This window comes from Petaurus breviceps, unplaced genomic scaffold, assembly GCF_028583685.1.
Source record: "Petaurus breviceps papuanus isolate PSGF00001 unplaced genomic scaffold, PetGlider_PUasm1.0 84, whole genome shotgun sequence".
Lineage (NCBI taxonomy): Eukaryota > Metazoa > Chordata > Mammalia > Diprotodontia > Petauridae > Petaurus > Petaurus breviceps.
Window position 1 is genome coordinate 9,036,580 of NW_027186645.1, and position 27,791 is coordinate 9,064,370.

The following is a 27,791-nucleotide window of genomic DNA, read 5'->3' on the forward strand; positions in this document are numbered from 1 at the left end:
TCCCTATTTCATATTGTGCAGGAGATACAGGAAGGATTATTGAAAGGTAGACCCTGGGGAAAAAAAAAGGAACCCCTACTTTGACTACTGTAGCAATTACAGTATGATCTACAGCTTCATTTATTTTGTCCCTGATACTTGAGCTGGACTCCTCCTTGCACAGTGGAATATTTCCAGCCTTCTCCAGGATATTTATATACAGTTCAACATGAGAAAGGGGCCTGAAAAATTCTCAGGATCATTTTACACAGAGGTATAATAAACTCCAAACTTAAAAGTGGATCTGAATAAATAGTTCTTAGCAATTGCATCATGGCATTATTTTGAGGCTAGGATAGGTTCACAAAAATCCCCAGCCCTTCCTTCTCTAGAAATGGGAAAAGAGTATCATTTGTTTAAAAAAATACTAATAAAAAAATTATCAATATTTGGAACCCACACTACTGGGTCTAATTGAACACTAAATATAGATGACAGTTTCATGCTGCTTTTTACAGGACCTATAGGAACTCACATGCCCTGAGGAAAGGGGGAAAAGAAAATTGCAGGAACTTGTAGAAAGTTTTTTGTTTTTTGGTTGCTGTTTTTCCTGTAGTGGCTTCTTAAGTGATTTCCATTTGGAACTGGCCCCTTTGAGCAGCAGCTTTGGAATTGGTGTAAGTCATTTGCATGCCATGACACTTCTGAGGACTGAGTTGGCTTTCTGGGGGCAAGGGTGGGGTGGAAGGGAAAGAGTTTTAACCGTTCATTCTGGACAGTCATAATTTTTAATAGATATTATTTAACTCATTTAGATAAGATTTTTTTAAAATTCTGGTTAGGAAGAAACAGTAACCCCCAAATGGGATTAAAAAACAAATTATGATAATTCATTCAATAAACATTTTTATTAGCCTTGAATTAAGCTCTTTTGGGAAACAGTTTCTATTTGGCAGACAGAAATACAAATATGTACTTGTTTCTGTGGCTTATTACTAAGAATTTGTGGGAAAAAATAAACAGTAAAACCATATTTATAGAAAGCAATTTTTATTTGTCGCATTCTTATAAAGATAATCAGAGTGCTTTCAAATAGTGTGACAAGGTAGAAAAATTAATGGTTAGCATTGAGATAACTGGAGAGAAAAATGGAATTACTCACAGGTATTTGAGCTCGGGTTTGAAGGGATCTTGGTAAAAAGTTGCTTTTGAAGGGTGTCACTAACATCTGATTTGGCAATTGTGGCATGACTGGAGGGGCATTGTGACAATGAAGAAAGGCTATTAAAACTGAGTCTCCCAGAAAACTCAGCTGGTCCCAGACAGCTTCATAAGGAGATGCTAGAAATAGCAACAGCTATGTGACCAGCAGCTGCAAGTTGTGACTTTGCAGGCTGCTCAAGACTGTGGATGGGCAGAAGCATAGATTCAAAACTGGAAGGGACTTCGGAAGTCACCTAGTCCAATGCCTTCACTTTAGTTATGGAAATAAATAGAACATTTATCTAGGAATTTCTGTGTTCTAGGCACTATTCTATTAAATACTTGAAATACAGGGAAGAAAGATAGTTCCTGCCCTGAAGGAGCTTATATTCTAATTGGGGTGGACAACATATAAAGGAGAGCTGAAATGGGAGATGGGTAGGGATGGTTTGGAAATAATTGTTGATAAATGGCATAAAGACCTGGTTCCAGCAACTTGGTAGCTTAGTGACTGGAATGCTAGATCTGGAATCAGGAAGACCTGAGTTCCCTCCAGCTTCAGATATCTACTATTTGTGTGACTTTCGGCAAGTTATTTAACCTCTCAGTCTCAGTTTCCTCATTTCAAAATGGAGATAATAATAGCATTTACCTCAAAGGGGTAATGAAATAGCATATATAAAGTACTATGTATATGGTAGCTAATATCATAATTGTTGCTATTATTCCAAGCAAGATAAGACAACCACTTACCTATTAGAGGCTGGTGTCAAAGGTGAGGATTGGGGGCAGAAAGAGGAGAAGATGGCCAAAGAGGAGGCAACATGATCTAGAAATGGTGGCCCAGAAACAGGAGCCAAGAATTGCCCAAGGTGATATAAGTTTTAAATAATAGAGTCATCATTTCAACTCATATCCTCTGATTTCAAATCCAGAACTTTTTAAGCTATCCAGTAATGAACCAAAGGCCTGGGGCACACTCCTGAAAATCCCGCCCAACTTGGTCCTCTCCTAGTCAAGAGACTCTTCCAGATTTGCATTTTATAATTTCTTTAAAAAATTATATTACAATTTTTCACTTTCATGGCTTCTAATATCAGCATGCTATTTCCTCCCAAGAGAACAATGTTTAGATTTTATTTTTCTGCTCTAGGCTGCCTTCTGAATTCTCTTGGGTCGACTCAGGGACACATATTTTGAGTGGATGGAAATCCCAGCATGTTTACATCTGTCAGCTGAATTGTTGCTTTTCTGTTTCTACATTTTACAGACAATCAATTATTAATTAATAATAGCACCATTTTCCAGTGGAGGAAGCTAAGGTACAAGCAGATCAAATCACTGATCCAAGAATGTAACATGAGTCAGTCAGGGTTAATAAGTAACAGCCATGAGTTTGGAATTTAACAAGCCCCTCTTGGGAATTTTAATAAGTATAGCTAAAATATTCCTATGTTGATCCTCAATATTATGGATAATCTGAAACTTTGATTCTAGTGAATTCAAGTTCCTCTATAATAATGCTAAAAGGCCAGCCTAAAAACACATGAACTCCTACTATCTGTGTGACTTTGGACAGGCACACCACTTACCCTTACAAGGCCTCAGTTCCTTTATCTGTAAGAAGGTGAATTAGATGATCTCTAGATTCTTCCAGCTTTCAGATATAATTCTTTCTTAAATGTATTTCATTCTCCATGTCATTTGCTCTTTTCTGTGGGAAAAGACAAAAAATTACTTGGGCTTCAATAACATTTATGTAAAAATAGCCCAGTAATATCTCTATTAAACAAAGATCTTGGAGCATGAGGTAGTTGAATGAGGGGTGGGATGGAGGAGTGTATGGGTTTGTGGAGGGGGGGAAGTAACTCAGTTTTGTTGCTAAAAAATCATCACACTGTTATCAATCCAAGATTTTTTTTCCTTCCACAGATTGTTGTCTCAGATTGTTGGTGGTGTGCTTTTGCAACTGGTAGTAAGCTTAACTTTTTTTTTTTTTGGTGAAATTAACCTTTTCCTCTTTGAAGTTCATGGAAGGAAATTATTCCTGAAATGCCATTTATATGATGATCTTTAGAGTGGTACATTTGTCACCAAGTACAATCAAGGGTCACACTGAAAAATGAACAGTATACAAGTAGAAAATTTATTACATTTGTTTTTCTAGTGTCTCATATAACAAAATAATAACGTAAAGAACAACCTTCCCCTTCTCTCTCCTATGTTACCACCCTCGCATTCAGGTTGTGTTGGTAAATGTTTAACAAAGGGAGAGCAATATTGACACACTTTTAAGTTTAATCTGCTTTATTAACATTTCTTTCATTGTTATCTTAACCAACAAATCGATAAATCATTCAACAAAACAATAAATCAAACCCTGCTTTGTAGAATTTGCTGATTTCTGAGACATACACATGTTCACACTGAGAATTTAATGATCTGCTCAGGAACTGCTTTGAGCTGGTTCCCGTATAGCTCTGGCTATTTATAACTTATTTGCACCTCCCACCTTTCATCCCTTTATGAAGAAGCTAGGGTAAAAATCCTAAATTAAAAAAAAAACACATTATTTTATAAGCTAGGGTAAAAATCCTAAATTTAAAAAAAACCATTATTTTAGTTCCATACTCCATATAATCTCTGGCCACAAACCAGCTGCATTGCAACTACTATGGAGTGAATGGAGCTTTGCTCCAGGGCACCAAGGTCTGGGAGGGTTTTATGCCTCCTTGCATTGATCACTATACTCCCAATAAATCTTGACTTGCCATCATTTTTCAATACAACTGCCACCATAGATTCTAAGTCTACTTTTCCCTCCAAGTCCTCTGGGTAGTACAAGTACTAGAACCTGAGTCCTGTCAAGCGACAGATATTTAAACCTGCATTATGTTTTAGAATTCTGGTACATTTGCCTTACATATGAATGAAACTTAACTGCTTAATCAAAATTCATGTTTTTGAAAAATTATGAAGACAAGGAAGATTTCCAAAAGTTTTAAGAACCATACTGTGTTTTTCCATTTTTCAGATTTTTCCATTTTCCTGTAGGTATAGTAGTAAGGTAAAGCTAACTGGATTTTTAGCCCCCACAGGTAGGTGGCACAGTGTATATACAGCTGGGCCTGGAGTCAGGAAGACCTGAGTTCAAATATGATCCCAGACACTTACCAGCTATGTGACCTTGGGCAAGTCACTTAATCTCTGCCTGTCTCAGTTTCTTCAACTGTGAAATGGGGATGATAATCATGGAACCCACCTCCCAGGGTTATTGTGAAGATAAAGTGACATAATATTTATAAAGCACTGAGCATAGAGTCTGGCATATTGTAGGCACTTAATACATACTTGTTCAACTTTCCCCTTCTTCATTGAGGAGGACGCTACAGGGGCTTCAGTCATTCTGATTGTGTATTCTTTTTGCATTGTAGATAGAGATGAAGTATACTTAGTTGAATCTGTACTCACATGGGGGCAAATCCCGGAATTTGCTTTTTTTGAACAAATCTCTGACCTCAGCTTCTTTTCTTGTATTTCCCCTTCTCTTCTAAAAGTAGAGCACAAAAGTATAGCCTGTGGAAAAGGCGAGTGGACCCATGTCCTGGGATTAGTCCTGAGTTCTAATCCTGACTTGCATGTCAGCAATATGTGACTATGGGCAAAAGTATTCAAAGATTTAATGATATTTTATATAATTAAGATGTTTTGCATCCATGTCAAGGTGACTAAGGTGGCTATGATATATTACTAATGAGGCCAAGATCTTCATCTCTCTCTGGGCCTTTACTTGTAAAATGAGGATATTCAATTAGACAATCTCTAAACTCCTCTAAATCCTTCCCACCTCTAAAATATTCTCTGACTTCATACTATGTAGGTGGCCAAGCTATACGACAGTCCCAATCTAGTCTAATTTTGCCCATAGACACAAAGACCTAGCCTGAAATGCCCATAAAGTAAAAGAATGAAGACTGCGATTCCTTTGTGATTCATTCTTGAAATGTGCTTAAAAAAATATTTCCTAGTGTCCTTCATGATTCAGCTTCTCCTCAGCACCTTGATATACATTTAGGTAGTTCCTAGTAATGATTAATCCTAGTAATTAATTAATCCTAGTAATGATTAATATTAATAATTAAATAATTAAATGCTTGGAGATATCATAGAAGAAAAGTCTAATCAAGATAGCTCCTCCTGAAAAATTGTTCAACTTATATGTCTTCCACAGGATGTGAAGAATAACCCAACTTATTTACATAAGAGCTGACATGACTTGAGTAATTTTTCATTTTTCCAATAGATTTTTTACTTTGCAAATGACTATATGGTAGTACAAATCAACCCTCATCTTCTTTAGCTATAATCTAAACTATTGTTTTCCAATGAGTGGTAATTTTCCCAAAGAAACAATAGTAGAACCTTCAGTTTATCATATTTCCTTGATTATTGTTTCTTTTTTTTGTTTTTACTTTACCTTCATTTCTGATTCTATCCCCCTTCCTATCCTGCCCAGCAAGCCATCTCTCATAACAAAGAATTGTTGTGAGGATTAAATTAGACGATATTTGTGAAGCACTTAGCCTGGTATACAGTAGGTGCTAAATAAATGCTTATTCCCTTCCCTCTTCTTCGAAAAAGAGAGGGAGAATACATTTTTTCATCTCTTCTCCAGGGTCATTATACTTACTCTTGGTCATTATACTTACTCAGCATTCAATTTCCTTTCTTTGTTCTTTTTGTTTTTGTGTTGTTATTTACATTATTTCCCTGAGTTTACTTTCTTCACTGTCAACTCATGCAAATATCTCCATGCTTCCCATAGTTATCATTTCTTATGAGATACCCTGTTTTCCAGAGCTAAGGCCCAGCAAGCAAGCCATGCCCTGAACTTAGCACTAACAACAATCCTTTGCGCTTATCCTCTGGATGATCTTAGCCACAGCACAACCCCAGAATTGGGATTTATGATTTTCACTATTTAGCCCTGTTTCCCAGGGGACCTTGGCCTGAGAGCTGGAGCTACAGCCATTGTGCTATAGCAGAAAGCGATCAATCATGTCTCCTGACACTCTGAACAATTCCCATGCTTGTAACTGCTAAGTGAACTGAACCAGGGGCTGTCCTCCTGTTCCTGCTACCTCTGGTTCTGCACCCCACTAAAGAATCACATGGCTCAATGACCCGTAAGACTTGAGACAATCACTAGGCTCAACATCTAATAACTTGGGGACTGTTTCCATCGTATCATCCCCCAAACGCCTGCATATGTGAGCCTGCCGTGGAAACTAATGACCTAGGAATGACTGTGTTAGGTCTTGTAGTTTTCCTATTTAAAAGCCCTAGCTGGGTCACAAGTCATAAGCCCTCCTTCTCAGTAGGACTTCGGTTTGCAAACCTGTTTTCCTCACTCTAAAATTAAACTTGGATTCAGAGTGAAGTAAATGGAACCAGGAAAACAATTCATTAGCATTATTAAGAAAAACAATTTAGTAAGAGCTAAGAACTTTAATCGTTTTTCCAGAGGACATGTAATGAAATATGTTACCTACCTCTTGACAGAGGGGTGATAGATAAGAACTATAGAAAAAGACATAGAGTTTTGGACATGACCAGAGTATGGATTAATTTTTGTCTATACTAATTTGTTGCAAGATTTTTTTTGTTTGATTTTTAATTGGGAAGAGGAAGGTCAGTGAGAGGAAAGTTAACTAACAGTGAAAAAAAAAAGGTCAATTGAGACACTTTTAAAAATGTACCGAAGAGAAGAGAAAGAAGTCCAAAAGGAAGTACAGATAGGCAGGATGGTTTGGAAAGTCATGTATCAAATTTATTACATAGTCTTTTTTAAAGTAAGCATCATGAAATTGAGATTCATGGTTTCACATATAATCCTCCTTTTATGCTCTACTGCCTCTTTGAAAAACACTCTTTTTTTTGGTGGTGAAGCTTACATTTTTAAAATGAAAATTTAAAAACTCTATATCCTCTTAATTAAGTTTTAAAAAAATAAATTGTTCCAAAAAAAATCAAATTAAGCTTGTTTGATTCCTGACTCTCTTGTCTCTAGCCTGCTTTGTTCGACTCTGGCCAACCACAGATTAGAGGCTGTGTCCTGTCTAATTGACAATGTCAAGGGTTTGGGTCCAGCTCATCTTGACTCCAAGACTGGTTATCTGTGATGCCAGACCCCACAGTTACTTGTAGCTGCTCAAATATATTTCTCTGACCATGTCAATTCCTTCAATCCCAAAACCTTTAGTGAGTTTCCAGTCCCTCCAAAATGAAGTATAAACTCCTAATCTAGAGATTCAATTCCCTCTACAATCTAGCTCTCAATGACCCAGGCAATTCTCTAAAAATATAGATTATAGTACCAGTGATGATTTACCTTGGTAGAGGGAGTTTTCTTACAGGAAGTTCCTTATACAGATGGAATCAGAGGTCCAATCCCCAACACTCACCACACAGCTTTCCCCCCCAAACCATTGTTCCAGCAAGGTATCCTACAAGGAGGCAAGGGAGTTACCACAACAGAAAACTAAGATTGTGATTCCAAAAATCAGTATCATCCATTTTATCCCTATTTACTCCATTTCCAGTTACTCCCCCATTAGGAAAGTTCCTAATATTCAGACAAAGGTTTAGCTTTCTGCCCTAATTTAAATTTTGTGTGCTTTTAGGTAACTCCAAACTTCCTCCAGGGTAAAGGAAGTACAGGCCAAAGTACTTTAGTACAGGCTAAAGGGAGAAGCTTGACTAAAAAGAAATAAGAAGAGTATATAACAGCATCTTTTATCAGACATAAGAAAGGGAAGTTGGGGCAAAGAATAGACCTTTCACAATTCCCTCAGTCTTTGAAGAGGAAATTAAAACTGGCAGTTTCAGTCCAAGTTCTTTGTTCCAAGACATCAATAGGGTACAGATCTTTGTCTTTCTGTCTCGCGTCTCTTTGCTCTGTCTCAGTCTTTGTTATCTCTGTCTATCTCCATCTTCCTGTCTCTATCTCTTCGTCCTTCCCATCTCCTTCTCTTCTCCCTCCCCACTCTTCTGCTTTTCTCTCAAGTTCAGCCCTTTAAATCCCTGCCCCATTAACACCATTGTTCAGTGTTCTTCTTCTGAGTTTATTATTTCTCCTTCCCTCTGAGTTTGTTATTTCACAGCCTATTCATATCTCTTTCAAAATTCCCGATTGTGATTCAAATCTGCCTTTTGGCTCAAAGGTTACAATAGTCCAAAACTCTTCTTAGGGCTGAGAGAGAACACTTGTCTCTCTGAATGACAGAATCCAAAATTCCACCTCAGTTTTCTGATCCCCATTATGTAGCTATTATGGATGTTGGTTTTTATCCTCCACTGTCTTTACTTTCTATTATTTCATATATGTCTTTCCAAGTTTTTATAAATTAATCTCCTTGGTCATTTGTTACCATTCTGTTTTGACACAACACATTCTCCTGGTAATTATATATGTATGTATACTCATATGCATATATGTGTATATGCATGTGTATGTACACATGTATATGTATATGTGTCTAAATGTATATGTAAGAATATTTTTTTTATTCCCCAAATTGTTGGTGAGATTTTGCTTGTAGCTTTTTGTTATCACAAATAATGCTTCTATGAACATTTTTGTAAATAGAAGACTTTTTTCTTACTGTCTTGCTTCTTGGGGCATAGTTTCAGTGGTGGTAGAATCTCTTGGTCCAATGGAATGAATGATTTCATAACTTTCCTTGCAAAATTACAAATTATTTAGAAGTTAAACCGATTCATAGCTCTACTAGCAGTGAATTTGTATACCCGTCCCCTAAACTCTATCCAACAATGATTTTTCCACCTTTTAGCATGTTTGTTATTTTTCTGGGTGTGAGGTGATATCTCAGAGCTGTTTTAATGTGCATTTCTCTTATTATGAGTGATATGGAACTTTTTTTTTAAATGGTTAATAGTTTGTATTTTTTCTTTTGACAAGTTTATATTTTTTAACCAAATATATGGGGAATAGCTCTTAAACTTAAAATTTATGTAAATTTCCTTTAGATTTTGAATGTCAGACTTTTAATTTTCTGTGATAGATTGACAAATTTAGAAGTGGAGAAGACCTTTAAAGTCATCTAGTCCAAGATCCACCTGTTAAAAATGAGGAATTAAGCCCAGAGAGGTTAAATGACTTACCCAAGATCACACAGGTAATCAGTTGCAGACCTGGGATTTCAACTAAGATCCTCTGATTCCAAATCCAGCACTCTCTCCACTGCACCATTGTCTGTTTTAATTGTTATTATTTTTTATCTAGTATTTGGTTACAAATTTACCCCCTCTCAATAAATGTGAAAAATAAAATCTTCTATTCTCTAATTCTTCATAATTTTTTCATATTTAAATTGTTTATCTATTGGAACTTATTGTAGTAGAAAGTATAATGTGCATATATAGACCTATGCTTTGGCAGACTGCTTCCCTATTTTTCCAGAAGTTTCTGTTGAATAAAGAATTCTTTCCTTAATAGTTTGGTTGTTTTGAGCTTATTATGACTTTGGCATATTTTTTTTCCTAGCTCTTACTTAGTTAGTCCATTCCACTGATTTACTTTTTTAATTTTTTAATATAGTACTAAGTAATTTTAATAATTACTGCCTCATACTATATAGTTTGAGATAGGCAAATCCTCTTGGAGTCCTACTTCCTCCCCCACTGGATTTCTTGATTGTATTGATATAAATAAATTTTATAACTTTTTAAATTCATGAATTTACAGCTTAATAATATAATACTAAATTTGCAGAATAATTTGAAAAGTGTAGTCATTTTTTTTTTCATATTGGTGCAGCCAACCTATGAATATTCCAAATCTGCAAGTGCCTGAACTACTTCCTTAATTCATCACCATCCCATCCCCCCAATCCCAGGCAATAATATCCTTTTAATTTGAAGGTCTAGCTCTGTAACACTTGTTGATCAGTATGGCTCTGGAGGGAAACAATTCCTACCTGTTGAGGGGATCTCAACCTGTATTCTACCAAATCTCTTCTTTAAGTCATGCCAGGTGCATACTATCTTCACAAAGAGAGAAAAACAAGCAACCTGAGCTACATGAATCCTCTCTCTGTCTCTCTTTCAGTCCCTCCCTCTTCCTCTCTGTATGTGTGCATACACATAACAACCATTAGGTTGTTATTTTAAATAGAATTTCCCTTTCTCTTCTTCCTGGGATTGTTAATAATATAAAGAAAAGTCACTGATTTTTATGGATTTACTTTGCATCTTGCTATGTAATTGAAACAATTAATTGTCTTAGAGAAGTGGTATGATATAGAGAGTCAAGAAAACCGGATTGTTGTCTAAGTTGTAAGTTATTGATGAACAATAAGTTACGTTAGTGGGGAGAATTCCTACACCAATAAAATCACAAGTCCTTGAGGTATTAATTTTTGGTTGATTCTCTAGGATTTTTTAAAAAGTCATTTGATTCAGAAAAAGGCAATTGTAATTTTAAAATGATTTTTGCTATGAATATAATTTATGCTTATAGTCTTCCTAATGGTGACCTATACTATAAATCAACATGATAATGAATAATTTTATTATATTTCTGTAGTTCTTTTTTAATATTACATCTAATATTTCATGTTAAAATTAATTCTTGATAGTGAACTAGAACTTTCTTTCTCTGCTTTATCTCTCCTTGTTTTAGGTATAAGTATATTTTTGTGAAAGAAGAAATTTGGTAAGGTGTCATTTTCTCTCTTTTACAAACAATTTATTTAGCATAGGGTTTAAAAAATGTTTGTTACCATTTACCTGTAAGTCTGTCTGGTTTAGGTTGTTTTTTTTTCCCCATTTAGGAACTTATTTATGACTTGCTGGATTTTTCATTTTCAGAATGGATTATTTAGTCTCCATTTCTTATTTTGTCAATCTGCATATTTTATAATTTTATACATATTCATTAATTTATTTTCAGATTTATTGACATATAATTGGATAATGGAATTACTTATAATTATCTTTATTTCCTTCCATTATTATGAATTCCCCCTTCTCATTAAAAAATTTGGTAATTAGGTTTTACTGTTTCTCTTTAAAAAAACTCTAACAACAATAAGGTGTTAATAGTTTATCTACTCTGTCTTTTTAAAGCCTTGATTTCTGAAGCTTTATCTGATTTATCCAAAGTCAGCAACTTTTCATGGTGATGGAAAGGGAATTTAGCATAATAATAATGTCACAGTTATAGAGTTTAAGGTTTATAAAATATCTTCTTCGGTATAACTCTATGAGGAAGGTAGCAAAAATGTACATTTACCACAAGTGAGAAAAAATGCAAACATAACAGGTTATTGATATACTGCACAATTAGATAATCATCTATAGTAATGCTCTCTCTCTGGCAAGCACCTCAATCATGGTCAACTTGATTTACTCTCCAGTGATATTCTATTGATCTTTGGTAGAACTTGCCATTCTAGGTTACTTATTTTTAACCCCTTGTTTTCTTTCAGGAACAATGAATCATTCTGCCCTGGAAATTGGCTCCTGTGACACCCATGAAGATAGAAAGCTCTATGTTATTGATTCCTTAAATGATTTAAACAAAGTGAACTTCTCTCCTTCTGGATCCCAGCATGTAATCTGTATGTGTGTGCCAGTTGATGTCTTGCAATTGCTTTTTTGTTTACAATTTGTCTAAGAATAACAAATGTTAGTATAAGAATGTGGGTTCATCTTCAACATTTGGAACTGTTTGTCACTAGGAAATTGATATTGCTTTTTGCTTTTGTTCACTAAAATCTTGACAGAATTATAGAATTGCTCAAACTAACATGGGAAGTCTCTTAATTCCTTGGGCTTTCCTTTCCTACTTTTTTTTAAGATTGGGTCTCCATGTTCACTTTATAAGGGTAGCAGCTTCTCACAGTCTCAACCCCATTACTAATCAACATTGGAGCTTTGACCTGCTCTGTTACTGACCTGGGCTGGTTTGCCCCTCCTTAAATAGTCTGTTGGCCTCCTGCTACTACAGACTTACCAGATTGGTTCCAAACTTGGTATAGACACTGAATGCCAACATTCAAATGATCCATCTTCCTTAGTCTCACCAGCAGATGGGGTTACAGGAGTATACCACAATGCCCACCTAGGAAGGTCACTCTTAATCAGATGCCTTTTTATCAGATGGCTTTTCAGATGCCAAGAAGGAACAAATACAGTTCTACCCCACCCCCAATTCTAGAAGCATTTCTCCACAATTCTTGCTTTTCTACCACTTAGTGCCACAAGCTCAAAGTTTCCATTCTCATTATTCATTTCTCCCTAAATTTCTATCTTCCTTGTGGGGTACTTTTAAAAAATCTTTTGTGATTTTCATAGAATCCTAGAAACTCAGACCTAGAAGGGGGGCTTAGTGGCCAAGTAGTCCATAACATACCTGAAAAAAGATCTTCTATAGAATATAGCTCACAAGTGGCCATCCAGCCTTTGCTTGAAGTCTTTAAGTGACAGGGAATGTGAAACTTAAATCTATTTCTTTGTAACTCTAAGTTTTACCATCTGAGGCCAGACAGAACTGGTCTTTTCACTCTTTCTCATGAAAACATTGCAAATATTTGCAGTTAGCGGTCTTGGGCCCCCTCAAAGTATTCCTTTCTCCCTTCTCCCTTTTCCTTTTCTGTTATACACATTCCTAACTTCTTCCGAACCTCAAGTCAACTATTATTAGACAATCCATTCACCTGAATCATCTTCCCATCTGATGCGGATAACTCATGATTGCTTTGGCCATAGTAAATAGATATTGATCATGAAAATGGCTGACATGAACTGTCTGGTTCAGTGACTATGAAGAGACAGACGTACTATATTGGAATCTTAACCTCCACATTTCTTTTTGTTTGGATTTGATAGTAAGACTATAGTGAGCATATTACCCCCAAAAGGAAATCAACATAGGCGGCAGTTAAATTTTTAGTTTTTTTTTTAGGGCAATTGGGATTAAGTGACTTGCCCAAGGTCACACGGATAGTTTTTATGTAAAGTGTCAGAGGCTGGATTTGAACTTAGGTCCTCCTGACTCCAGGGCTGGTGCTCTATTCACTGTGCCACCTAGCTGCCCCATAACTTTTTAGTTTTTTAACATAAGGGAAATTTATAATATTTCATATACAACAAAGACCTAAAATCCAGTTACCCTATATATATGAAGGGGGGAGAGGTTGACATAACTATAATCAATCAACAAAATATGAAATACTTTGTGCAAGATAATGCTAGGTACAGTAGGGAGCATGAAAAACTATGAGGCATGGTTCTGTTCTAAAAAATCTTACAATAATAACAATAAAATTTTAAAATTTGGACCTATAATTTCATTAGTTTGGGAAATTCCTGGGTACAAAAACTCCTTCAATCAATACAGAAGCAGGGCCAAGGTGGCATGGTGTAGTGTTTAGAATCCTGGAATGGAATCAGGAAGACCTCAATTTAAGTTCCCTGGTGCCATAATTTGACTTGTTCCTGATCCCTGCTTTCATTGCTGCTCTTGGGATTCATAATGAATTTTGACTTGACCTGAAATGGTCTCTGTTTAAGTCTTACTTGGATAATAAAATAATTACTACTATTACTATGTATCAGCAAGTACCCCAGGGGGTCCCCAAGGTGGCTGCCAGCACAGGTTCTTGGATCTGCTTTGATAAAGGAAAGCAACTCAAAATGGGTTAACAAGCTTACTTTAATCAGTCAAATATGTATCATTTACCTAGTTCAGGGGGAAAAGGTCAGCACCCCAAACTTCAGAATATACAGACAGAATTATCAAGACAGAGAAATAGATCAAGTAGACAGATTTCCAAACTGTCCAACCATTACATCCATACCAAATCAACATCTGGGTTTTTCAAAGCCAGGGGCTCTCAACAATGGCTTCCCAGAGTTTCATTTGATTAAATCACAGAACACTTTTCAAAGTGAGCCCCAAAACAAAGCTACACATCAGGGCTTATATAGCCTTCTCCTGGCTCAGAGAATGTAACAACCTTATTGACCCACTAGCCAATCAAAAAGTGTCTACTGAAAAGCAAGCCTCCCACCCCAGGCTCTAGGTGCACTTTAGCCTAGGGACAGGGAACATCTTTAAAATTTACATTCTCATTACATACTATTACTACTACTAATTCATATATTACTTCAAGGTTTACAAAGTGCTGTATTTACATTATCTCATTTGTCCCTCCACAACAACCCATCTTACAGATGAAGGAACTAAAACTGTCAGATAAGTGAATTGCCCATAGCAGTAATGTCTGAGGGAGGATTTGAATTCAGGTCTTCCTAACTCTAAGTCCAACACTGAGCTAGAAGGTACTTCAAAAAGGCTTTAAATACTTATTAGTATTAGCAACATCACCCTGAGCAAGTTATTTAACTTCTGAGTCTCCATTTCAATAAAATGTAAAAATGAAGACAATAAGCATCCATCTTAGAGTTATTCTGAGGCTCCAATTATACACACATATATGTATATATAAAGTATTTTGCAAAACTTAAAGCCCTGGTAAGCTATTATTAAATTATTTTCAACCTTAACTTCTCATGTGGAAAAGGGTCCTTACCTCAGGCAACCCAAATCTCCACTCACTTCAGTAGGGGATCAGACAGCACGGTTTTAGGCCACAAACTAAACAAACTTCCCTCCCACCCAGAGCTCAGATAATGGCTGAAATATTCGTGGTCCTAAACAATTCTGTCCATGGCCCACATATTTCTGAGCTTCAAAATCAAGTAAATGTTGCAAGTGTCTCACGTTTTATGGGTTGGTATGCCACATCAAACAAAATAGACTTGTTCCTTGACCAATAAACCCTTCCAAACTTGCCTCTCCCTGGTGGTAGCTGAAATGATAGACAGGTATCTGTTCCAGTCTGCCATTCCTTGTCCAGGAGACTAAACACTAGTAACCTGAGTGGGTAGGCTTTGCAAAATATTGTGTTCAGACTGATGATAAACAGCTTCCCAACCCTGACTTCAAGGTACTAGGGTTCTTTTGTCTAGTGGTACAAAATCCAACCATTTTGGGGACTTGGAGAAATTCACCTTCTGCTCCTAGTACTGGCAGAAGCAATATATGAAGCAAATGGATGTGGTCTCCAGCTATAGCCAGATTCTGCCAGACCCTGAATCAGATCTCTTCTTCAACAGCAGGCTTCTCAAGACCAGCTAAACAAGCTTGTGATTAATCTAGACCTGGAACACCAGCTTTGGCTAGTAAATATTGCTTGCTGACCAAGCTAGACATAGCACCTCTGAAGAAGCTTCTTAGGGAAAAAATCTATTAGTAAAGAGGTAGATGGACTTCACCTAAGCTTCCATTTCATTTACTAGAGCCTTAGTAAAACTTGGTGTAATTTATTAAGATGAATGAATAGATGGATGAATCAAAGGATTGTACTCTACAGCTAGCAGGGGTGCAGAGTAGATAGGGTTACTCCTGACTCAGCCTGCCCAAATCCCACTGTGATCTACCTTTTCCTCCAATCTTCCTACCAACACCTTATTCATATGTGAATATGTTGTATAAGGCTAAGTTCTATAAGGCTGTGTGTGTGTGTGTGTGTGTGTGTGTGCGTGTGTGTGTAATACACGGTGACATATGGGGATTGGATAAGGAAGTTAACAGCTAGGGAAATCAGATAAAGCTTCTTGAAGGAGCTGGTACTTGAGCTGAGCCTTGAAGGAAACTAGAGGTTCTAAGAGGTAGAGGAGGGGAAGGGAGAACATTCCAGGCATGGGGTACAATCTATGTAAAGACATAGAAGGGAATGATAGAATATCATGTACAGAAAATGGACCAGGTTGACTGGAGTATAGGGTGTACAAAGCAGAGTAATATGTAATCAGTTCGGAAAGAATAATTGTTGTTCAGTCATTTTCAGTCATATCTGACTCTTCATGACCCTATTTGGGGTTTTCTTGGCAAACATGCTAGAATTGTTTGCCATTTCCTTCTCCAGCTCATTTTATAGATAAGGAAATGGAGGCAAACGGGGTTAAGTGACTTGCCTAGGGTCACAAAACTAGTACTTGTGTAAGTCTGGATTTGAACTCAGGTCTTCCTTACTCCAGGCCCAGTGCTTTATCCACTGCATCATCTAGCTTATAATTTAGAATGAAAGAAAAACATGGCCTTTCTTATACTTGAGTTATGTCCTGATTCTGCTACTTGTGTTCAACTAGCTGAATGGCCATCTCTCCGAGGCTCGGTTTTCCCATCTCAAAATAATGGGTTCGAATTAGATGCTCTTTAAGATCCACTTAAGTTCCATTTCAGACCTATTTCAACTATAGTTATAGTTTAGAATCAGGTGGGGAACCTGCAGCCTCGAGGCCACATGTGTGCCCTCTAGGTCTTCAAGTGCAGCCCTTCACTTGAATCCAAACTTCACAGAACAAATTCCCTTAATAAGATTTGTTCTGTAAAACTTGGACTCAGTCAAAAGGCCTCACACAAGGACCTAGAAGGCTACATGTGGCCTCAAGGCTGCAGGTCCTTGGAGACTGCACCCTCATAGGCTCTCCATACCCATGAAAACAGAGGCATTGACTCATGGCTTGTTGGAGCACACTGAACTGTTGAGAGAGCCAATTGTTAAATTTTCAGTGTGAGCATCTGCTACTAATAAGGCCTTAACATATTGTTTTGTTGATTGTCTAGACTTTAAAGAGTGATAAAGAAACTGTTAATAATGCAGATTAAATTTAGGAATGCATACATTTTTTTTCCTGGAGTGCCAGCTATTATACATTTACCATCAGTGTATCTCAGATTTAAAAAAAAAAACACACAATTCAAACCTATATATGAAAAGTTATCATTGGTGTTAAACTCAACTAGAAACAATCTGAGCCACCATTGACTTAGAAAACCACAAATTAACATTACCTATGTTGTATTGCATTTTTATTTCTTTTGTTAAATATTTTCCAGTTACATTTTAATCTGGTTAGGGCAGCAAGTATGAACTTTGCTTGTATTTTGCGGCTCATAGGCCCTGAGTTTGTTGTCTCTGCTTTAGCTTATTCTGAAACAAATACATTGGATGGATGGAGAGTTAAAGGGGTTCCTTTGAACACTTACACAGTTCAATTCATCCTTCCCCAAGTTTCCAATTTCCTCAATGGAAAAGTTCTATGAAAGCAAGTTTATTGCCTTTCACAGTTATTGCATTTCTATCTCAGTGTGAAATAGTTAACAAACATTTTCCACAGAGCAAATGAGGCTTAGAAGCATCTTTAAGAACCATGAATGTCTCAGGGCCAGATTCAGGAATAAAAGATTATTCCAAATAACTCCTCAGGGAAAATTCTAGGGTCCCAATTGTTCACAGAAAGAAATCCCATAGATACTCCAAGGCTTGGGCCTCAGTCTCCATTATACTTTTACTTCCTTCAGGAAAAAGACTAGAAAATGTCTACCAGCTCTTCTGCCTAACTTCTCTCCTTTACCTCTCAACAGAAAAATAAATCCTACATAAAGCAATAGGCCCACTTCTATAATTGGCTGCCACCTGAATGCTCTAACTTCTTGGAAACTATCTGACCTTTTAAAAGGAAAGTACAAATAGGTAGCAGAATCAGAAAGACTTACATTAGAATCCTGCCTTAGCTATTTATTAGTTGTGTGACCCTGGTCAAATCACTTTATTTTTCTTAGTCTCCATGTTCTCATCTATAAAATGGAGATAAAAGTAAAGAAGATAAAATGGAGATATTTTACCTAGTTATCATAAAAATTAAACGAGATAATATGTTTCCAAAAGTCTTAGTATACTTTCAAGCTATTAAAGTTTCAATTGTTATTTTATTTTATAATATAAATTATATATATTTGATTAAGGTTATTTAGGCTATTAAAAGTTAAAACTGCACTAAGACTTTTAAGCTATTGTAGCTTTAAAATGCCCTAAGGAATTGTAAATGTATAATAGCTTGGGAACTTGAGGTATATACAAAACTCTTTGAAACTTTAAAAAGTTATATAAATATTAGCTATAATTAAGGAAATAACCTAACTCAGGGCAGCTAAGTGGCACAGTGGATAGAGTGCCAGGCCTGGAGTCAGGAAGAGTCCTGTTTAAATCTGGCCTCAGACACTTTCTAGCTGTTTAACTCTGGGCAAGTCACTTAACATGTTTCCTCATCTGTAAAATGAGCTGGAGAAGGAAATAGCAAACCACTGCAGTATCATTGCCAAGAAAACCCCAAACGAGGCTGTGAAAAGTCAGACTGACTCAACAACAGCAACAATAAATCCAACCCTGCTTATTAACAAAGGAATGAAAGGGGAAATCTATATAATAACACAAGTCCTAGGAAAAAAGCTGACTAATTCATGTTTGCTGTCCACCCTCCTCACTCAAATCAACTTTCTCAAAGATCATAATAATAGCAATGCACATTTATATAGTGCTTACTATGTGCCCAGCACTGTGCTAAGTGCTTTACAATTATTATTTCATTTAATCTTAGTGACAACTGTGGAAGGCAGGTGCTATTATTGTCCCCATTTTATAGATGAGGAAACTGAGGCAAAGAGGTTAAATGACTTATCCAAGGTAATATAGCTAGCAAGTATCTAAGGCTGGATTTGGTCTCAGGTCTTTGGGACTCCAGGCTTGGTACTCTATTCACTGCATTACCTCACTTCCATATTATCATAGATTTAGGAGTAAGTAACCTCAGAGATCACTTAGTTCAGTTCTTTCATTTTACAGATAAAGAAGTTTCAGTCCCAAGTTTAAGTGACTTGCCCCAAGGTTTCACTGACACTGGGGGAGCTGAACTGAGATTTGAACTCAAGTCTAAATTCAACACTATTTCCATTTCATCGCAGTTTTCCTAACGGCTGTGTTGAATTCAGCCAAACTGTTTCCTGACATCACCATTCCATCTGCTTTCCATAGAAGGGAACCTTGGAATAAAGTTTGAATCATTAAGTCTTTTTCTCATTTGTTTTGCATCAGCTCAAGAAAAGAAGTTCATAGGAGGTGCTGTCAACATAAGCAGTGGAATCAGAAATAGAAGCTTATTCTTTGTGGGGTTGATCATTGCCCTTATCGTCAGCTTGACCCTGGTTTCTTTTGTGATATTCTTACTAAGTAAGTAAAAACCCAGCAGGGGCCTCATTACTTAAAATGTTACTTAAGGCTTTAAAAGAATGTGCATCCTTCAGTCGGCTTCACAGCTAGCTATCAACCCTTTGTGCAGTATTTCTCCAGAGGATGCAGGAATTGGCATGAATAACTTAACTTTTAGTTTTATGTAATGTTTAGGGATTCTCTAGGATGAAAGATACAAAATAACACCTTAGAATGCAATTCCTTGAAAGTGTGTGTGTGTGTGTATAATATAGGTTTTGCCCCCCCCCTTTTTTTTGACACTCAGTAAATGCTTGTTGATTGACCCAGTACCTAGCTCAGTGGCTGGTATAAAGTAGTTGATTAACAAATGCTCAATTGATGTGAGTAACTCCTTCCTAGAAAGAAATTTATTCTTTTTGACAATGATAATAAAAAGAGTGGCTATTTGTGGAGCTTTAAGTTTTACAAAGCACTTTACATATATTATCTCTTTTGATACTTGAAACAATCCTATATGGTGGGTAGTATTATTATCTCCATTTTACAGAGGAAGAAACTAAGGCTTTGAGAGATTAAATGACTCGTCCAGGATCATGCAGCTAAATAAGTATCTGAGGTAGAATTAAAACTCAGGTCTTCTTGAATTCAAATTTGATGCTCTATGAAAAACTTAAAATATTGAATAAGTGGAGGTGATGGTGATGATGATGATGATGATGATGATGACAGACTGTGGCAATGAAGAATGTGCTTTCTTGGAAGGAGTTATGCACATCTGGAATTCTCTAGTACCTTTTATCCTAAAGAAGTATTTTATGAAACTGAAAGAAAAGTTATTTATGTATATTACTTTACCTTACAGAGAAGTGCTTGTCTCTGCAGTCGCTGGGGTTAGATGCCAACAGAAAACTATTCATTGCATCTGACTTCATAATTTTCACTATCATCATCATCTGTGAAATTGGCAGGAAATTTAAGAAAGGCTTACAAAGTGCAGGGAATCCTGTGCACATTTTCTCTTTCTATCTCTCTTCCTATATATGATGATAGTAAAGTTAAAATCAATGACCTAAACTGTGTTTATAGGCAAGGGGTTATTAGGTTTTATATTGATCTCCAGCTGCCTAGACATTTTTTTTTTTTTTTGCATTTAGAATGTAAGGATCCTAAAGAGAAATAGAAAAAAAGAGGGAACATCCTATTTTAATTCAACAATCCATCAAACATTCATTAATGTGGATTCCAGCCTATATTTGTAGACATTTCACATTTCCCGCCTTCAAATACTTCACTTTCTAACCAAATTGGCCAATTTTCTGCTCTTCAAACTTGAAATTCTGTCTACTGCACCTTTGCCTTTTTGAAGGCCCTCCCCTATGCCTGGAATGCCCTTTTCCTCTTAGAAACCTTAGCTTCTTCAATACTCATCTGAGCTAAAGTTACTTCTGGGAAGACTTTTCTGATTCCTCCAGTTTATAATGTTCTATTGTCCTTCAAATTATTTCCTCTTTACTTATCTTTCTTTGTCTCTGCCAGTAGAATGCGGACTTCTTGAGGGAAAGGACTGCTGAATTGAACATTTCTGCCTTTGTATTCCAGCCACTTGTGCAGGGCCTTGTAAGTGATAGACATTTTAAAAAGTGCTTCTTGCATTAATAAATATTTATTGAATTAAATTAAGTGACTGTTATCTACAGATCACTGTCCTATGTGCTAGTGGTGCAAAGACTGGAAAATGACTTTGTTCCTTCAGGAGCTTATAACCCAATAGGGGGATGAGATTCATATAAATACTTTTTTTTTAAAGTAACAAATGCACTTTATTCATTTTCACATGAAAGAAAGCTACTGAGCCAAGATTAATAACTGCGTCTCTCTCCCATTCAACAGCTGTGTAGCATATAAATACTTTTGACAAAAGTTAGAAAGTCATTAAGTACACAGGAGAGTTCAACCTGAATAGTCTGATGGACTTGTAGAGGAAGGATCACTTCTAGCTGAGGAGACCAAAGAGAAATTCACTTTCAACATGTTTCTTGAAATGGGAAATGTTTCCTGGAAGCCTTTAGTTCAGAAACTGACCAAAAACCTGTGTAAGAATCAGTATAGAAGCCCTTTCCTTATGGGATTTGAGGGGGAGTGGGGATGTGGAGAAGGTCAGGATTAGCTTCTGAAGGGCAAACCTACATATTTCAATGCTTTGGCATTAAACAGGAATAAGTTTGTTTCATAGTTTATTTTTTGTTAAATTATTTGACCAAACCTTACTTATTTGATGTCTCACCTTGCTCACAATGTTTACCTTGGGAAGGAAGTGAGTACAAGAGAGGATGAATTATTAATGTTGTTAAAAATGTATTTTGTCCCTTTTGGGGTGGTTGTGTATATATAATATATATACATACATATATTTGTATATATGTATATACTGTGTATATGTGTGTGTATACACACATGTGTGTATGTGTGCATATATAGATACATATATACATACAGACACATATATATGTATGCACACACATAATCATTATCATCATCATCATCCTCATCACTAGGCCTGGAGTGAGGAAAATCTAGTTCAAATTCAGTTTCAGACACTTAGTAGCTGTGTTACCCCAAGCAAGCTACTTAATAGCTTTTTGTCTCAGTTTCCTCATCTGTAAAATAGGGATAATAACATCTGCCTCCTAAAGTTGGTATGAGCATCAGATGAGCCAATATTTGTGAAGCATTTAGCACAGTGCCTGGCATATAGTAGGAACTATATAAATGTGATTCTCTTTCACTCTCTCTTTCCATGACAAATAAAAACAATTGAGCAAAACCAAATGACACCACCAGGGTATACAACACCCCATACCCGTAGCTCCCCATTTCTTTACTGAGAGGAGGGAGATGTGTTTCATTGTCTATATTCTGGGTCCAAGATTGGTCATTAAAATTAATTAGAGGTCGGAGCGGCAGGACACCTCCTCATGGCGGCGGCGGCGACGGCGGCGACGGCGGCTTTGGGACGGTGACGGAGAGCGCGAGCCCGGCGACTCATCTCTGCCCCTACCCCCGGATGCTGTGCGCCCCCTGACACTGCCCCGACCCCGACCCCCGCCGGGACGATGGTGAAGTATTTCCTGGGGCAGAGCGTGCTCCGGAGCTCCAGGGACCAAGTGTTTGCTGCCTTTACCCCTACAGCAAGCATGTGCTGACAGAAGATATTGTGCACCAGGAGGTAACTCCTGATCAGAAGCTGCTGTCCAGGCGGCTTCTAACAAAGACCAACAGGATGCCCCGCTGGGCGGAGCGCTTCTTTCCTGCCAATGTAGCCCACTCGGTGTACATGCTTGAGGACTCTATCGTGGACCCACTGAACCAGACCATGACCACTTTCACCTGGAACATCAACCATGCCCGGCTGATGGTGGTGGAGGAAAGATGTGTTTACTGTGTGAACCCTGAAAACAGTGGCTGGACTGAAATCCGCCGGGAGGCCTGGGTCTCCTCCAATTTGTTTGGGGTCTCCATAGCTGTACAGGAGTTTGGTCTAGCTAGATTCAAAAGTAATGTGACCAAGACCATCAAAGGCTTTGAGTACATCCTGGCCAAACTGCAAGGTGAAACTCCTTCTAAGACACTTGTTGAAACAGCTAAGGAAGCAACTGAAAAGGCAAAGGAAACTGCTCTGGCAGCTACTGAGAAGGCCAAGGACCTGGCTAGCAAGGCAGCCACCAAGAAACAGCAGCAGCAACAGCAACACTATGTTTAAAGGAGTCACCCTACTGCTTCCCCTGCAACAGAAAGGCCCTGCTGCCCTCCCAGATTGCCAGTACCCCAAGGCTGAGAGCTTCTGGGGAAGACCTGGCATTGGGCCCGGAGCTCCAACCCCTAATCAGACCATCAACACAATGCAACCCCACAGACAATCCAGCTCTTGTGCCATTACCTGCCCTGTGTCCGAGTTGTAATTTATCACTAAAAATCAATTTTCAGTGCCAAAAAAACAAATTAATTGGAGGTCAACTTCCTTTTACAGTTATTTTCATTTACATTATTGAAGCATGTCAGATGCTTGTTGCTTGATTTGGAGTTAGAGATCCTGGATTTGAATTCTGGCTCTACCATTTGACATTCATGTCACCTTTGGGAAATCACTTAACTTCTATGGGCCTCCTTTGCCTCCTTTACAAAATGTGAGAGTTGGACTAGTTGGCCTCTGAGGACCCTTTTAGTTCTAGAGCTATGTATGATGCCATGATCTCATAACTAGGTGACTCTAAGGCTCCTCCTAGCTCCAAATCCATGACGCTGTGCTTCTTTAGTTTTAAATGGAGAGAAAAATTTGGTTTTCCCTTCTCGAGTTAATAAGACTCTTATTATAATTAAGAACAAACTTAAGTCTGCTAAGGGGTTCTCCCAGAGAAGAGTGTTACTGTCAAAGGATACAATGACAAAAGTTGGATGGAGGTGCCACGAAATAACTTGAATTGCATATTTCCTCCTCAAACCATATGGTTAGCTCTGCCCAACATTGTAGCCCTGCTGAGCTCCTATTTTTCCCTCATGACTTGAATGCTACAATTGAGTTAAAATAATTTCAGTTTCAAGGAGGAACAGCTGCTCTATGGTCCACTTATTTCAAGGTTGGAAGGTCCAGTCTGAAAACCTAGTTTACCTTTCCATGATACCAGCTGAGAACAGTAGCAGGGTATCAGTGTAATTAGTCCTTGAACGGTGGACCTTGGAAAAAACATCATGAAACTGATATAAATAGCAGTAATATTCCAATAGAGTAATAGATTTTGTTCTGCAGTTCTGGGAAATTTTGACTTCTGTAAATACAACAGAAGGTGGTGTTCTCTAGATTACTAAATTGCCAGGAGCTCTTTTGAGGTCAGGTATTGTTTTCATTTCTGGCTTTGGATCCCCAGTGCTTGGCATAGTGCCTGGCACATAGCTGATGTTCAAATGAGTACTTATTGAATTTAATTGACTTGAAAGTATTTTTTCTTCCTCTTTCAAAGGTATTTAAAGGGAATGATTATTCCAGAGCTGGCTGAACTAGGTCCAAATAACTCCAAAATAGAGTTTGTTTTTTTTTCTTAAATTTTATGTCTTTTGTTTTTTATAAGTCATTTCCCAATATACTGACACCTCCTACCGACCCCTCTCTTGTAACAAAGGAAAACCATTAAACAAAACCAGCAAAACTGAAAATATAACAGATACTGCATACAACATTCTGACCCACAAATTCCATTGCCTTTCTATGGAAAGAAGTATGTTTCATCACAACAAATAGTATTTTCAAAATGGAGTCAAATCCATTTTGAAGAATGCTTTTCAGAACGAGATATTGTAACAATACCTTTGAAGGGAATGATCATGCTGGTCATTCCAATGGTGGTTCAATGGATAGAATGCTGGACTTAAGAGCCAGGAAGACCTGAGCCCGAATCCTGTCTCACATATTTACTAGCTGCATGATTGTAGGCCCAAGTTCTCTTATTTCTAAAATTGGGTAATAATAGCACTCACTTTGCAGGACTGTATGAGAATCAAATGTGATAATAAATTGATTATTATTATTTTCATAAGTATTTTTGGTCTAACCAAGGTTTATATTTGTTGGCCAAGGGGATTCAATATTGGCACCAATCAATCACCAGATATTTCAATGAAGGGTGAATTTTCCTTTCTGTTCTCTCTTCCCCCTTCTCTCCCTGCTCCTTCACTTAACAGAATGTTGCTTCACTTCCTGACAGGCAGACTTGTTCTTGTACAGTTGTATTATTTACAGTGCCTGGATTAATGTTAAATATTGAGTAATCATGATAGAACACATTCAAACCAACTGATATAATTTATTTTCCTTTTTAAAGTTCAAACTGGAAGCAAGATGGATGAAGTATCGAGAAGATTAACAGCTGAAGGAAAGGGTATTGATGAACTCAAGAAAATAAACAGCATGATATTAAATCGTCTCAATCAATTGAATGCTATTGAAAACTAAAGTGATAAGTAACATCAACTGCAAAAGTCTGGAGATTACTCTTAACTTCACAAAGGATCTTCAAGGTGAACTTTTCCAGAGGTTACTAGAAGAGGGAAACACATTGCCTGAGTTGGTGATATTCTTTCAGTTGTATCCATGAGAAACGATTCTAGAAATGGCAATTTCTCAAGCCTCAGTGATACAGTTGTTAATTCTTTGTGAGGTTAAATGATGTGAATGAGAGCATGTTGTGGAGAGAACACTGGATTTGTAGTCAGAAGACTCAAGTTCTGTTTCTGGCACTGCCACTTACATTACCTGTGTGACTGGCCAGGTCACATAACCTCTCTGGAGCATCAACTTCATAGGATCATAGTATCATAGATTTAGAGTTGGAAGGAACCTCAGTCTATCTACTCCAACCGTCTCATTTTACAGAGAAAACTAAAGCCCAGGGAAGTTCAGTGACTTGTCCAAGGTCACACAATGTAGTAAAGATCAGGGTTTTAATTCAAGTCCTCTCACTTTAGAGTCATTATCATTGCTCTTTCTATAATTTCTATATTACAATGCCTTTCCTTATGTGCAAAATGAAAAGGTTGTACTAGATGAGTTCTAAGGTTTTTTTCCAGCACTGACATGTTTTATGTTCTATGTTAAAATGCTGGTATGAATGACATTAAAACCTCCTAAGTAGGCTTTAAACATATCTTTTAAGAATGTTTGTTTCCAGACATGACAATATATCTGTCACAAATTTATAATGCTCTGTATGTGTTTCCTGAAAAGACTTGAGGAGTTACTCCTTATAATTACTGGTTCTAAGGATAAGAACAAGCAATATCTTTCATATTCAAAAAATTCTTCTAATAGAGTATTGAACTTTTGTTATTCTCTCTGCCTCCCCACCCCCACCCCACTCTTCTACCTTTCCCTGTACATATTCTACTATCCAGTGACACTGGCCTCCTTTCTGTATCTCACACATGACATCCCAACACCAATTCGAGGCATTTTCGATGGCTGACCCCCATGACTGGAACTTTCCCTGCCTCATGGCTTCTAAGACTTTCTTAAAAACTCATCTAAAGTGTTGCCTTTTATGAGAGGCCTAGCTTGATGATCTCTCAGTGCTAGTCTCTTGATTTTCTCCAGACCATTCTGTGTGAAGCCTATTTGTACATTGCCATTTTCTTTTTTTTCTTTTTTTTATATTTTTAAGCAATCGGGGTTAAGTAACTTGCCCAAGGTCACACGGCCAGTTATTTCTGGGTGTGGTGCTGAGTGTCCGAGCCCGGGATTCGATCTCCAGGTCATCCCGACACTGGAGCCGGTGCTCCTACTCGCTGAGCCACCTGGCTGGTACATTGCCATTTTCATGTCTCCCTCATTGGACGGTGAGCTCCTGGAGGCCAGGGATTGGTTTATGCTTCTCTTTGTGTCTGCAGTGCCTGGCCCATAGCAAGCACTTGGTAAATGCTTTTTGACTTCACTGGATTCTAAGTAAAACAATAAAAGATATTTCCAGATTAGTTTCCTGGGTATATGTGTACTTATGTCTCTGTGTGTATAAGAGAGGAAAAATAAATTTATTCTCCTTCAGTAAGTTTATATCATAAATTTATCTTGTTTATTGGATTTCCAACAAGCAGAAAACTTTTTTGGATGACCCTAACCTGTTGGTGAAGAACCTTGAGTTCATTTTGAAAGGTTTTTATTTCATGCCATGTGAGGAATTGCAAACTTAGGAATTTAGGATATGATAACTATCCTCAAGTATTCAAAGGGCTATCACATAGAAGAATTATTTTTTTTTCTGTTTGGACCAAAAGGGCAGAACTAGCATCAATGAGTAGAAGTTGCAAAAAGGCAAATTGGGGTTAATATTACAAAAAATTTCCCAACAATTAGAGCTGTCCAAAAATAGAATGGGCTGCTTTTTGAGGTAGTACATTCCTGCTCACCGGAGTTCCCAATTGACATTCCAATGTCAAACAAAGAATAGATGACCAAAGCATATAGGTTGTAGAGTAGGTTATTATTCAGGTATGGGTTGGTCTAAAAGGCCTGACAAGTCTGGCATTTTGTGATTCTGTATTAAAAACTATCAATGACTTCATGTATTGCTTTTCCCAGGGATTTTTGCTTTTCTATGAGAGATAATTTCTTAACTTAAAGGAATGTTCAGCACTCATTTTATATTACTGTTCCTTTGCCCTACATATTTCCCATGCCTGGAACACATTCCCTCCTTACCTTTCCCTTTTAGAATACCCAGTTTCCTTCGGCTCAAGCTCAAATTCAGCTCAAACACTACTTTCTACATGGAGACTTTCCTTATTTGGACCTCTCCCATGAGCTGCCATCCCTTTCTAAAAAAAAATTGCCATGTATTAATTTTCTATTTTTCTGCGAATACTTACATTTGTATATGCTGGTCCCCCCCTCCCCATAGAAACATAAGCTCCTTAAAGGCAGAG

General features: G+C 37.3%; 1 protein-coding gene and 1 pseudogene across 8 annotated transcripts; both read left to right on the plus strand.

The window, feature by feature from the left end:
• The first annotated feature begins 260 nt into the window (after positions 1 to 260).
• Positions 261 to 26,843, plus strand: LSMEM1 (leucine rich single-pass membrane protein 1). 8 transcript variants are annotated; one of them, XM_069107036.1, is made up of 7 exons: positions 261 to 656; positions 3,115 to 3,157; positions 9,267 to 9,380; positions 10,886 to 10,918; positions 11,694 to 11,825; positions 19,209 to 19,343; positions 25,199 to 26,843. In XM_069107036.1, exons 5-7 carry the CDS (start codon positions 11,699 to 11,701, stop codon positions 25,327 to 25,329), a joined length of 393 nt encoding a protein of 130 aa, XP_068963137.1. In that variant the 5' UTR covers positions 261 to 656; positions 3,115 to 3,157; positions 9,267 to 9,380; positions 10,886 to 10,918; positions 11,694 to 11,698; the 3' UTR covers positions 25,330 to 26,843. The 8 variants fall into 8 exon arrangements, with proteins under 8 accessions (XP_068963137.1, XP_068963138.1, XP_068963141.1 ...); XM_069107037.1 differs by having other exon boundaries at positions 10,892 to 10,918; XM_069107040.1 differs by having other exon boundaries at positions 3,115 to 3,154.
• LOC138176271 (PRELI domain-containing protein 1, mitochondrial pseudogene) lies at positions 22,424 to 23,219 on the plus strand (annotated as a pseudogene).
• Positions 26,844 to 27,791: the final 948 nt, after the last annotated feature.

What these genes read in the sequence shown, in the direction of transcription:
- LSMEM1 (XM_069107036.1), top strand. Translation starts at nt 11,699, where the DNA reads ATGAATCATTCTGCCCTGGAAATTGGCTCCTGTGACACCCATGAAGAT. An exon ending in TGGATCCCAGCATGTAATCT is followed by an intron (nt 11,826 to 19,208) that starts GTATGTGTGTGC and finishes GTTTTGCATCAG; the next exon opens with CTCAAGAAAAGAAGTTCATA. An exon ending in TTTTGTGATATTCTTACTAA is followed by an intron (nt 19,344 to 25,198) that starts GTAAGTAAAAAC and finishes TCCTTTTTAAAG; the next exon opens with TTCAAACTGGAAGCAAGATG.